The sequence below is a fragment of the Conger conger genome, chromosome 18 (genome assembly GCF_963514075.1).
Source record: "Conger conger chromosome 18, fConCon1.1, whole genome shotgun sequence".
In the NCBI taxonomy this organism is placed as follows: domain Eukaryota; kingdom Metazoa; phylum Chordata; class Actinopteri; order Anguilliformes; family Congridae; genus Conger; species Conger conger.
This window is the reverse complement of record NC_083777.1, coordinates 23,090,560-23,102,757: the sequence shown is the minus strand read 5'-3', so window position 1 is coordinate 23,102,757 and position 12,198 is coordinate 23,090,560. Positions and strand designations below refer to the sequence as shown.

Genomic DNA, 12,198 nt, shown 5'->3' with positions numbered 1-12,198 from the left:
CCGTCCACTGCATTAGAGGTGTACTGTGTGGGTACCGCAAAGACCAGCAGCACACGTCAAAAAAACCCACCACTCCCCAGTCGTTGAGGTAGAGCTGGAGGATTGTGCTGACTAACCGTTTTATAATATGAAATAGCGAGACACAAATCCAAAAGGGAAATTTTGCTGACCATAAATGGAACATTCCTCCATTTAATTCAGTTTATCACAAAGATGATGTATACACTCAGTGAGCACTTTATTTGGTATTTATTAGACTTATTTATTTTTACTTATTGGTCTCCTGCTGCTGTAGCTGGTCCACTTAGAGGTTTGACACGTTGTGTGTTCAGAGATACTCTTCTGCATACCATAACCACGTGTGGTTATTTGCGTTACTGTCACCTTCCTGTCAGCTTCGACCAGTCTGGCCACTGACCTCTCTCATTAACAACTGCTGCTCACTGGATGTTTTTTTTGCACCATTCTCTGCAAACTAGAGACTGTTGTGCGTGAAAATCTCAGACGGGGTACTCAACAACAGCACTAACAATCATTCCACGGTCAATGTCATTTCGATCACATTTCTTCCCTATTCGGACATAGTCTGATAAATAGCTGAACCTCTTGACCATGTCTGCATGCTTTTATGCATTTAGTTGCTGCCACACCGTTGGCTGATGAGACATCTGCATCAACAGGCTGGTGTACTGGCCTGCCTAATAAAGTGATCACTGAGTGTATTTGTAAAGATATGTGAGAACACTCAGGAGTCAGAGTCTCTCTCCTCCTCCTCCTCATGTCCTGCTTGCTTTAACGTCACAGCTTCTGTGGTTCGTTTTACGTATTTATCGTGTGTCTTTGTTAGTCCCGACACGGGGATATTTTCTTGTTAATGGAGCCAGGCACTCACCAGGCAGAACTCTGAATGTCTTATTGGATCTGTTCTTTTACTTGCTGTGTTCAGATATGTGGATGGCGTTGAAGCCCGTTTCTGAGACCGTAGGGACAGAGGTGTTCAGTGCTGCCTGGTTTATGTAGATGTAACGCTGATCGGTCACGTTCCTCCACGTTCCTCTGGAACGGCTCGATGCTCCTGTTCAGAAGACATCTCTTCTCGGGCCTTTCTTCTGGGCCAATCGCTTCTCTTCTGTTTTTCAAAAGGAAATGTCCTTCATTGTCATTTTTAGAGGTGTTCCTAAGCATGATTTAAATAATTGATGCTGTCGTTATTGCTTTTTTAAAATAAATAAAAAATAACTGTTACATGATTAAATTAAATCTGCAGGAAAAAAACAAAAACAAATCCAGAAAGAAAATATTTCTGTGCGGACACTTGTGACATTAGTTCCACTGTTTTCAAAACTGATGAGTACTTGTATTAAACATGATTTACAAATATTGTACAGTATATATTATCAATGAGAGAAACAGAATTGTAATGCTGACCATTTAAAAACATGCTTACAGTGTTATATATGTACCTATATATGTATATTTAGAGATATATATGAATGTAAAATATTTGAATGTGTAAATATATTTAGATCGGGTATTACGTTGTCTCCTGTCTCAAATAGCAAAGCCATTTTGTACTCAGGCTTTCAGTGTCCAGGGCATAATTAAGTCACGCGCACTAATGCCAGTATCCGCCATTCGGAGACATTTAAAATGGCTCCAGCCAAACAATACGCCATTCAATCCAGTCATAAGGTTCAATGCCTCTGTGGGAAGGTCAGGTGGAATCCCACAGGTGCAGTACCGCATCGAAACTCCAGGTTGTGCTGTTTGCCCCTTTGGTGTGAGGGCCCCGGCCAGATGAGGTTGGCAGCAGCTGGTTGAGGAAATGCGGCTGAGGTTATTTTTGTGGTTCCTGTCTGTAGACTGGCAGCTGAAGGACAGATTGTCACTGCTCTGCCCTCACGTCTGCAGTCATTCTCCCTAACCTTACGCCCCATATGCAGTCGACCCCACGGGAAGGGACTTTTCCCTGGGCGTCTCACCGATCTCAGTGGCCCTTTGACACGATGATGTTGAACTCGCCTGTGCTTACTCTAAGCCTCTGGTCCAGGCCGTTTCCGTGTGGAAATGAACTCTGCGTGTACAGTATTAGCGTTATGATTAGTATTTGCAGTGTTCTGTTATTATAATTATTATCATTGTGCGACACACACTCCTCTGCTCGATGCGTTTCTGTTGCTTGGTGATTTAGTCACCCAATCGAGTGAGTGATGAGTGTCTATCTGGAGGTGGGAGTAGGGGGTCAGAGGTCAAAGGGCTGCCCTAAAAGGCAAGTTGTGTAGTTGTCGAGGGAGGAGCTTAGTGTGGCCCTTCCTCCGACACAAAGCTACTGTGACCAAAATAGGCAATATTCTCCCTGAGGGACGGGGAGGATTATAATTTATAATTTGTAATTTATTTTCTTTCTGTTGTCTGAAATTGTCTGAAAATGTGCGGAAATGTATGAATCGGGGGGCTGGGCTTATGTGGGCCACTGTCCTATCAGTTGCTGCAACAAGGTGTGACATCATTGGGTAGCTGGGCAGGCTTCATGTCATTGGTTGAGATGATTGTGAATTGACAGCTGTCCTCTTAAGTGTCAATCACCTGTGCCACAGAGGGGGGGTTTAACAGAACCAGTGAAGCTGCGCTCCGTTACATCCGCCCCTCTGCTGTCTGTCTTCTGCGCTCTCGTTCTCTTTGTAACGTGTCCACCGTGTATGCTGCAGGTTAACCCTTCCTTCTTCCTCAGTAAAGCATCCGTTGTTGACTATAAATCAGGATTTTAAAGAGTTGTACTGTATTTAAAGCTGTTTTGTAAGTCGGTACCTCATAAGATACTTGCTGCAATCTGAGCGGGCGGGTTTGGTGGTATTTCGGTGGCGTTAGAAGTATGTGAGACTTACCGGAAATGTTTATATTTGGAATGTCTGACTCTGTTTAGCTGTACAATTGTCAGCTGCTTGTAAAGATTTGACTCTGTAAGAAATCTTTGTTTGTATATGAGCTTATTTCCTTTTTTTTGGGGGGGGTGGGGGGTGGTTGTATAGTGGAAAAATAAACAGGTGTTTTAAAAAGAGTCCTTGTATGTTTGTTCATGTTGTTACAGTACATGAGGAAAGGGAAATCTCGTCCATAACATAACATGAATTAATTTCTTTGGAATCATTTCTGATGAACAACATTTGTTAATGCATCCAGATTAAAACTACTGCCATTCTAACGATGCAGACATTATTGTTCAAGCTTATTAAAATAAAGGAAATACTTCGACTGGAATTCGATTTCTCAACACACTTGCTTCAACTTTATTGTAAATAAAACTATAACCCATTGTCTGAAGAGCTGAACCTCTATACACAACAGTTGCCACCATACAAGGTTTCATGAAGCTGTACATATTTAGCAAAAAACAAGAACACAAGAATACACAGTATTAGTAAAATAACAGTTCAGATTGGTTTAGCCATAAAAGTGCATGCTTTCTGTGTGAAATCCGTATCCTCTGCAATGCATCGTAATTGAACAGAGATTTTTTTTTTAATTTGGCGGGGGTAGGGATGGTCCAACTTTGGCAGAGCTTCAAATGACACCAGCACCAGAATTTTGGGGACACTGTCCTAGCCCCAGACCTCGGCGGGGACTGAAGGGCTGTCTCCAGGGCGACTGGCGGGTTGCTATGGCTACGACGCTGCTTGGTAGCTGCAGCTATGCAGGGTGGTCGTCGGGACCGTCGTTAGAGAAGAATCCGGAAACATCTCTGTGGGGAGCGGTCACACCCTCTGAAGGTTTCGCGGTGGACAGGAGCGCCCCCGTGTGGTCGTCCCGCGCAGGCGGGTGGGGTCCTCCCCTCATTGGTCGGCCAGCACGGGCTGCTCCGCCTCCCCTTCTCTCAGCTCCTCCATTAGTTGGCTGCCGAAGCCGCTGTCCTCCGTGCCGTCTGATTGGCAGAGAGCAGGCACACGGTTACGGGTTAGGAGGGGGGTGGGGCGGTCTGTAAAAAAACCTGCTGCCTTCATCTGAACTGAGTTTTGAGATGTGTTCCTTCTGGAATTAACAGTTTATCACTGAGAGCGCCCGCTAACAGGCTCACAATATAGCTTTCAGCAGCTCTCTAGCAGAACGTGACATGAAAATAAACTGAATCACTATGATCGGAGTCATTTAGCCAATACTAATCAATCCCAGTGATATCAATATTGCTGCCTCAGCCTCCAGTGGGATCAGAAGCTATTGGTTGCTGTCTGGGTAGCTAACTGTCTAGGTGGTTAGCTAGTTGTTGACACCTGACAACTTGGTTAGTTTGTCAAGTCTTTCACTGTGTCAAAAACCAAGTTGACCGCTAGGTTGCTAGCGAGCTAATGTAATGTGATAGTCATGGCAGACCATGGTGCAGATGTTTGCCTGTACATACAGGGTGGAGTTGGGTTAAGGGCGTCCCTGCAGAAAGAGGGGTGCAGAAGGTGCTGGTTGGTTTGAGAGAGGGGTACAGTACCTGTGTTCTGGGCCTTGTCTCTGGGTTCCGTCTGTTTCAGCAGCTTCACCCCCTCATTCAGACCCAGATGCTGCAGAGCCTCCACCAGCCCCTCCACCTGACCTCCACCCAGCTGCAGAGAGATCACTCATCAGCACAGGTATGTGTGGACACACACACACACAGACACACACATATACACACACACGCACACACACACACAGGCACACACACACACACACACACACACACACACATACAGAGACACACACACATACACACACACACAGACACACGCACACACACAGGCACACACAGGCAGACACACACACACACACACACACAGACACACACGCAGGCACACGCGCACACACACACACACACACACACACACACACACACACACACACACAAAGTCACACAAATTCTCTTTTGGGTCAATATTATAACCAAGGTTAGGGTCAATTTAATTTCCATTTAATTTCAATTCGGGTGAAAAAAAATCCAGAACCTTAATAAGGATTTTTCATTTTTCCTTTCCCAAAGGGACTGAATTGAAATGGAATTGATCCCAGCTGAGGTCATTACCATTCGTGAGACTGGTATATCTGACCACTTTTCAATGATTTGTACAGGATGGAAACATTTTGACAGGAGTCCTGGAGCTCTCTGTTCAGGGCCCTGTAGGGATGGGCTGGGGGGGGACACCTCACCTGGTAGTTCTCCAGAAGGTTCTGGGAGGGCGACGGGCAGTCCTGGTACAGGTGCGCCAGCGTCCGCATTCCCAGCTTCTCGGCCAGCTGCGTCCAGGGGACTTGGCTCTTACTGATGATGCCGCAGAGCTTTTCCAGGGTCTCAGTGTCCATCTGGTGCTTCACTGTGGACACACACACACACACACACACACATCAGGCATCGCCCACAATAGAAGCACAGGAGGCTAAAGGTACCTCTTTAACTGGCTAGAATGCTTGTGGCTCAACCCCTGACCAGTTCACCTATGCTCCTCATGTTTCATAATCACTCCGTGTTTTACCTGTTACCCATGCACTCCACTTGCTCATGGAACAAAAAAAAAATCCTCCACCCACCACCTAATATTTGAAAAACATTTTTTAATGTTCACTAGTGGCCAAAACATCTTGACATACTTGTTCATGACATAACTTTTACTGCATTTTGTTTTCTTTGTGAAAATCTTTGCCAAACTTTATATTGGTTAAACCAAAAAGGGAGTTTTCCAGTTGTTTGCAACCCTACAATGTACACTTTATTGGCCTCTTAATAAGCTGATATTTTTTATTGCATATAGGTTTGGTTTATAGTTCTTCCTCAACCAGCCCTATAGCCTTTAAAATGTCTGTCTGGGGCCATGGGAATGAGACGGGTTCCGTGTTCTCACCTTCCTCCAGTTTCTGGCTGGGTTTGGCTGCAGCTCGACTCGGCCAGGGGTCCTGTCTGCAGTCTAGGAGATCTCTCACCTGCCACAGGGGGGCGCACACGTTACTGCTGACGTCACATATCCACTCGGGCTCTGTCACACGATACACACAAACACACACACACACACACGCATTCATGTGCACACACACACACTCACAATGCATATATACGCACACAGTCCTGCATGCAGGAACACACACACACACATACACATATGCATTCATGTGCACACATATGCACACACTCACAATGCATATATACGCACACAGTCCTGCATGCAGGAACACACACATACACATATGCATTCATGTGCACACATACGCACACACTCACAATGCATATATACGCACACAGTCCTGCATGCAGGAACACACACACACACACACACACATACACACACGCATTCATGTGCACACATACACACACTCACAATGCATATATACGTACACAGTCCTGCACGCACAAACACACGTACTCTCAAGTGTGCAGTACACACGCACACACAATCACACACACACACACAGACACACAAACACACTACCTTTTGGCACTTGGCCAGGTCGTAGGGGGTGTGTCCTGCAGCCGGTCTCTTTCGGGGATTGGGCTGTGCTCTGGCAGGCGGGGGCGTGGGGGAGGGGCAGGCTGGGTGATTGGGCCCTGCTCTGTCAGGCGGGGGCGGGGGGGAGGGGCAGGCCGGGTGATTGGCCGCTTGCATCTGTACGTCTTTCACTTCCTCGGCCGACTCTTCCTCCTCTTTCCTTTCCTCCTCCTCCTCCTTCTCCACCACCTCCTCATCATCCTCTGAGGAAGAGGAGCTCATGGAGAGCGGCTCGTCGTTCTCCAGGTGTTTTTTGGCACCTGAGGGAACCACATGGAGCTCAGTGAGATTAACTCTCCTTCACACTCACAATCTTGTAATACTCTCTTCTTTTTTTTTTTCTCTCAAGTACAAAATATTAGCTTGTCTTACGTTACCGTTTGTTTGACAACTGAAATGTTATATGTGAAATTTCATAACTCCATAAACTTGAAATGGATAAAATCCCACCTCATTGGCTGTATTTTTGTCTTATTTTGCAAAAAAAAAGTACTAGAAATAAAACGTTAAGTCTAAATATAAGGCTAAAATAGACTAGACTGACTAAATTTTTTACATTTCAGCGGGGGTTACTCATGTAGCAGTTTGCGCTTAGATGCAAATACATCGACAGCAGTCGCATCAAAACAACAAAGCTAATAAACCATCTCAGCTAAAGAAACAAACTAGAATATGTGTTGAAAAGTGATTTGATAGGTCCATTAAAAACCCAATCCCTGGAAGGCGTGTGCCCTTGTGTGATATTGCGGAGGTGCCAGGGGAGAGGCGGGGTAATGTGGGTCTGATTTCTGCTGAGGCTGCTGTGCGCCCGGCCCTGCCTCTCGGAGCCGAGCGCTTCCTGGCGTCTGTGTCTCCGGGGCGGGGGACTCACCTGCAGCCACCAGCATGGAACACAGTGTGGGCGAGCCCTGGCTGGCGGCCAGGTGCAGAGGGGTGTTCCCCCCGAACGTGCTCGCGTTCACGTCCGCCTTCAGCTGGGGGGGGGAGGAGACGACAAGCCGTCAGAGACGGTCACGAACAAACGCCTAAAGCGGTGTCTCGAACGAGACACTCAAACACGCTTATGAAGGTGCCTTTCTGCACAGAAAAGGCCACTTGTTGCTATATGAAGGTATTGGCGCTTAGGGCATAGCTAATGGCTCCAGGTTATGGTTTTTCAAAGGTTTTTCTTATGGAGCTTCTTTTTCAATCCAGGCTCTATAACACACACCTCTAAGAAGACTGCTCCTGGATTTGGTTTTCTAGTCAGACACAGGTGTTTTGGGATAGACACAAGGAGCATGATGTGACACAAATAACAGAAGGATTGGAGGGGTGGTCCAAGGGAACAGAGACTAACAGGGACAGAGTGACAGACAGAGGTGGACAGACACAGCTGGATGAAACAGACGGACAGAGGCAGTCGGATGAGACAAACGGACAGTTGGATGACAGACAGAGAGAGAGTTGGATAAGACAGACAGACAGACTGCGTACCTCAGTGATGAGCTGACAGACAGACAGGCAGACAGGCAGACAGGCAGACAGACAGACAGACAGGCTGTGTACCTCAGTGATGAGCTGACAGGCAGACAGACGGACAGACAGACAGACAGACAGACAGACAGACAGACAGACAGGCAGACAGACAGACAGACAGGCGTACCTCAGTGATGAACAGACAGACAGACAGACAGACAGGCAGGCGGACAGGCGTACCTCAGTGATGAGCTGACAGGCAGACAGGCAGACAGACAGGCAGACAGACAGACAGGCGTACCTCAGTGATGAACAGACAGACAAACAGACAGACAGGCAGCCGGACAGGCATACCTCAGTGATGAGCTGACAGGCAGACAGACAGACAGGCTGCGTACCTCAGTGATGAGCAGGCAGGCCACCTTGAAGAGGTTCTCGCGCACGGCCAGGTGCAGGGGGGTGCAGCCGCTCTTCAGCTCGGCGGTGTTGATCTTGGCCCCGCCCTCCACGAGCGCACACAGCGAGTGCTCCCCGCCCCTCCGCACGGCCAGGTGCAGGGGGTACAGCCCTGGGGAGGGGGGGGGGGAGACGGGGGTCACACCTGAGGCGTCTAACGCTACCTCACTGCGCCGCTCTGCGCTACAACCCTCCTCACTCTGAGGGCGTTCACGCCCAAATCACCTTAAAGACTGAAGTTCCGCCTAATCCAAGAACTACAACTATAACGATAACAAATTGAGCACGCACACTGATGAACATTTGTGATTTTGGAATATATTTTAATTATCCGTAGTGAATTATTATTACTAGCTGCTGTAAGGTTTTGTATTTCAAACTTAAGTTTTTTGTGTAATTTTTGCTGTATTGAATGTATAATAATTATAATTATATTCTTAATGTGAAGCACTTTGTGCACTCTGTATAAAGTTATTAGTAGTAGTAGTCGTAGTCGCGGAAATAGTGGTACTCGTAGGATTTTTATCATGATTATGACTGTTATTATTAGTAGCAGTAATTTCAGTTGTAAGGGAAGTCGTTGTATGATTATAATTATTGTTTATTAATGCGCCGTCTCCCTCACCGTTGTAGTCGGGCGTGTTGAGCAGGTGTCCGTGCCGTTCCCCCAGGTGGGACAGGAGGACCCTCAGCATGCTCTCGTCCCCCAGCGTGGCTGCCAGGTGCACCACCGACCGCCCGTCCCGGTCCACCAGCGTGGGGTCCGCCCCCGCCCTCAGGAGGAAGTCCGCCACCTTGTGCTGCTTGGTGATCACCGCCAGGTGCAGAGGAGTCTGGGTAAAAAAAAAAAGAGGCCAGTGAACGCCATGATGACCACAGGGCTTCTGCTGTTTGGCTGTGACCTTGTCCCAGTGTGTTGATGTTCAGGTAACACCTGACTCTGGGTGGTTCTGGGTGTTGAGGTGTATGCGTACCTGGCTCAGGTGGTTCTGGGTGTTGAGGTGTATGCGTACCTGGCTCAGGTGGTTCTGGATGTTGAGGTGTATGTGTGCCTGGCTCAGGTGGTTGTGGGTGTTGAGGTGTATGCGTACCTGGCTCAGGTGGTTCTGGGTGTTCAGGATGCGTTGTTGGGGGAGGTTGATGATGGCATGGACCAGCTGCTGCACCACCGTAGGCTGCTGATGGATGATGGCTACGTGCAGAGGCCTGGGGACGACAGCACAGGTGAGCACAGGTAACAGAGCTACACAGGAGAACACAGGTAACAGAGCTACACAGGTGAGCATGCAGGGGTGGCCTGTAGCGTAGTGGTTAGGGTAAATGACTGGGACACGCAAGGTCGGTGGTTCTAATCATGGTGTAGCCACAATAAGATCCGCACAGCCGTTGAGCTACACGGGTGAAATTAGCAGAGCTACACAGGTAAATACAGGTAAGAAGTTACACAGGTAACAGGTGGACTCACGTGTCTCCGTTCTCGTCCTGCACCGCGCACAGGTGTCTCTGCACAGCCAGGAGGATGCGCACGTCTCCTGTGCTGCAGTAGTCCAGCAACGCCCCCGCGGTCTGGCGAGCCATGTGGGTCGCCCTGCTCTGCAGAGACGAGGCTATGGGGGGAGAGAGGACATTCGTCATTAATACTACTGTTGCTGCTGCTACTGCTGCTACTACTACTACTACTACTACTACTACTGCTACTACTGCTACTGCTACTGCTACTGCTACTACTACTACAACTGCTGCTGCTACTACTACTAATAATCCCATCCACCCATCCATTATCTAATCCACTTATTCCTGGCCAGGTTCATGGGGGGTGCTGGAACCTATCCCAGCATGCAAAGGATACCCTCTCAACAGGCCATAATAATGTTAGTTTTTACTGATTCTGCTCTGTTGGTGATTTTGTGTCTGTACTCACCGATCTGCAGGAGCTGCTGCTGGAGGGGCCCCCTGCTGGCCGGAGGCTGCGACTGCGCCGAGTCAGACATCTGCGCTCCGCCCCCACTGAAGCCCCCGAACCCTCTGTGGAAGTTCCCGCCGTCCATGCCCTGGCCGTAGATAAAGCTGCCTGGGAGGAGGGGGAGCAGGGAGACCGTCAGGCAGGGCTGTGCGCCTAGCATCAGGAGCTACCGGCCGGGTGCTGCTACACACCCCTGGGTACGGCTCACAGTGCACACGACGTACACGCCGTTCAGAGGCAGCGTTCTCCTTTCACCACAGACAGGTAACTCGACAGGTAACCACCTCCCTCCTCAACCACATCAAACCCTGGAGCCAACAGTGTGGAGTCCTCCTCACTGCCATCTTCATCATCATCATTCTCACCATATGCATGAATGAGTGTGTATTATCTCCGGTACTGTATGTTGCCCAGAGTTTTGCCAGCACGGTAGTACAGCTGTGTGACTGATGGAAGTAATATTGCTCACCTCCTCCACCTCCTCCTACACCACCTCCTCCTCCGGCTCCCCCAAAGCCACCCTGGCCCCGTCCTGGCCCTCCAGCGCCCCCCAGTGGGCCACGCCAGTGGTCATACGAGTGGGGGAGGGGCTTCTGTCTCTTACGATGCACCTCCTCCTTATCTGAGAGACAACGGGACAGAGAGGAAACTGTCACACAGAGGTCACTTACACTCACACACGCACACACACACAGAGGATGCGGTCACTTACACTCACACACGCACACACACACACAGAGGATGTGGTCACTTACACTCACACACGCACACACACACAGAGGATGCGGTCACTTACACTCACCCACGCACACACACACACACAGAGGACATGGTCTGACACACACACACACACACACACACACGCTCAAACACATCATACATGTTCACATTGTCACACACACACGCCTATGCACACACATCATGACGCAAACACCTCCTCTCATCACACCCCCCGCTCCCATGACAAATATTTATCCATCTCCAATGGCAACTGATGGAGCTAAGTGCGATAAACAGTCAAATGTGTCACTGCATCAAGCCCAGCGTCGGGGACCGGGGTGATAACTGCTGACATGATGTGTAAGCACTTCCCCGGACATCCCCTGCCCCCTGGCGAGACAGTCTGTTGCAGTGACTCACCCAGGACCTGGGGTACGTAGGTGTACTGTTTGGGCTCGCTGCAGTCTCCCCCCTTCCTCCGTTTCAGCTGCAGGAACACGGTGACGGGGCGATCGATCTCCGTGCTGTGGTACTGCGGGGTCTTAAACACGATGGCATACTGCAATGAGTGGGGGTGGGGGTGGGGTGGGGGTGGGGGTGGGGGCACGGCACAAACAGTGATGTCAGCGATAGGGAACAGCGCTCTCCATTTCCACGTAGTGTCAGTGCTGGAGAGTATGAGTATGCTGCTCAAGTATAGTCACTACCTGATACATCAACCCGGGCTCTGTCCAACTTTCAACTTCCTACAGTGAAAACTTAACCTATAAGGAGTCACCTGTCAGTCAAACAGGAAACACTCCAGATCCGGGATATGAAGATTGAGGGAAGGGAGGGAGAATTCTCTATATACACAGGGCCCATAGACACTGAACCAATCCTGAAATTAACCATGGTGTGCTGATATTTACTGGCTAATGGACAGGAACCTCTGTTGCTGTGCTATGAAGCCTTGCTATCAGCTCCCACTGCAGCTCCTGCTCCAGAACTGACCTGCTTGTGGACGTCTGTGGGAGAGAAGTCACCGTAGGCCTCCCAGCCACAATCGTCCTCCTCGTAAAAACGGATGTCAATGTCGTCTACGGAGGAGAGAGGGGACAGAAGGCT

General features: G+C 49.0%; 1 protein-coding gene across 1 annotated transcript in view; it reads right to left on the bottom strand.

The window, feature by feature from the left end:
• Positions 1-3,258: 3,258 nt before the first annotated feature.
• Positions 3,259-12,198, bottom strand: part of LOC133118645 (uncharacterized) — a 38,627-nt gene continuing 29,687 nt past the window's right edge. Inside the window, exons 19-32 of the mRNA XM_061228771.1 lie at positions 12,085-12,170; positions 11,512-11,650; positions 10,841-10,993; positions 10,330-10,479; positions 9,874-10,015; positions 9,500-9,614; positions 9,034-9,241; positions 8,351-8,520; positions 7,366-7,468; positions 6,438-6,754; positions 5,856-5,934; positions 5,167-5,330; positions 4,475-4,586; positions 3,259-3,919 (exon numbers count right to left, since the gene is read on the bottom strand). Coding sequence (XP_061084755.1) covers positions 3,831-3,919; positions 4,475-4,586; positions 5,167-5,330; positions 5,856-5,934; positions 6,438-6,754; positions 7,366-7,468; positions 8,351-8,520; positions 9,034-9,241; positions 9,500-9,614; positions 9,874-10,015; positions 10,330-10,479; positions 10,841-10,993; positions 11,512-11,650; positions 12,085-12,170 — 2,027 coding nt within the window. The 3' untranslated portion in view covers positions 3,259-3,830. The remainder of the gene's footprint in view (positions 3,920-4,474; positions 4,587-5,166; positions 5,331-5,855; positions 5,935-6,437; positions 6,755-7,365; positions 7,469-8,350; positions 8,521-9,033; positions 9,242-9,499; positions 9,615-9,873; positions 10,016-10,329; positions 10,480-10,840; positions 10,994-11,511; positions 11,651-12,084; positions 12,171-12,198) is intronic.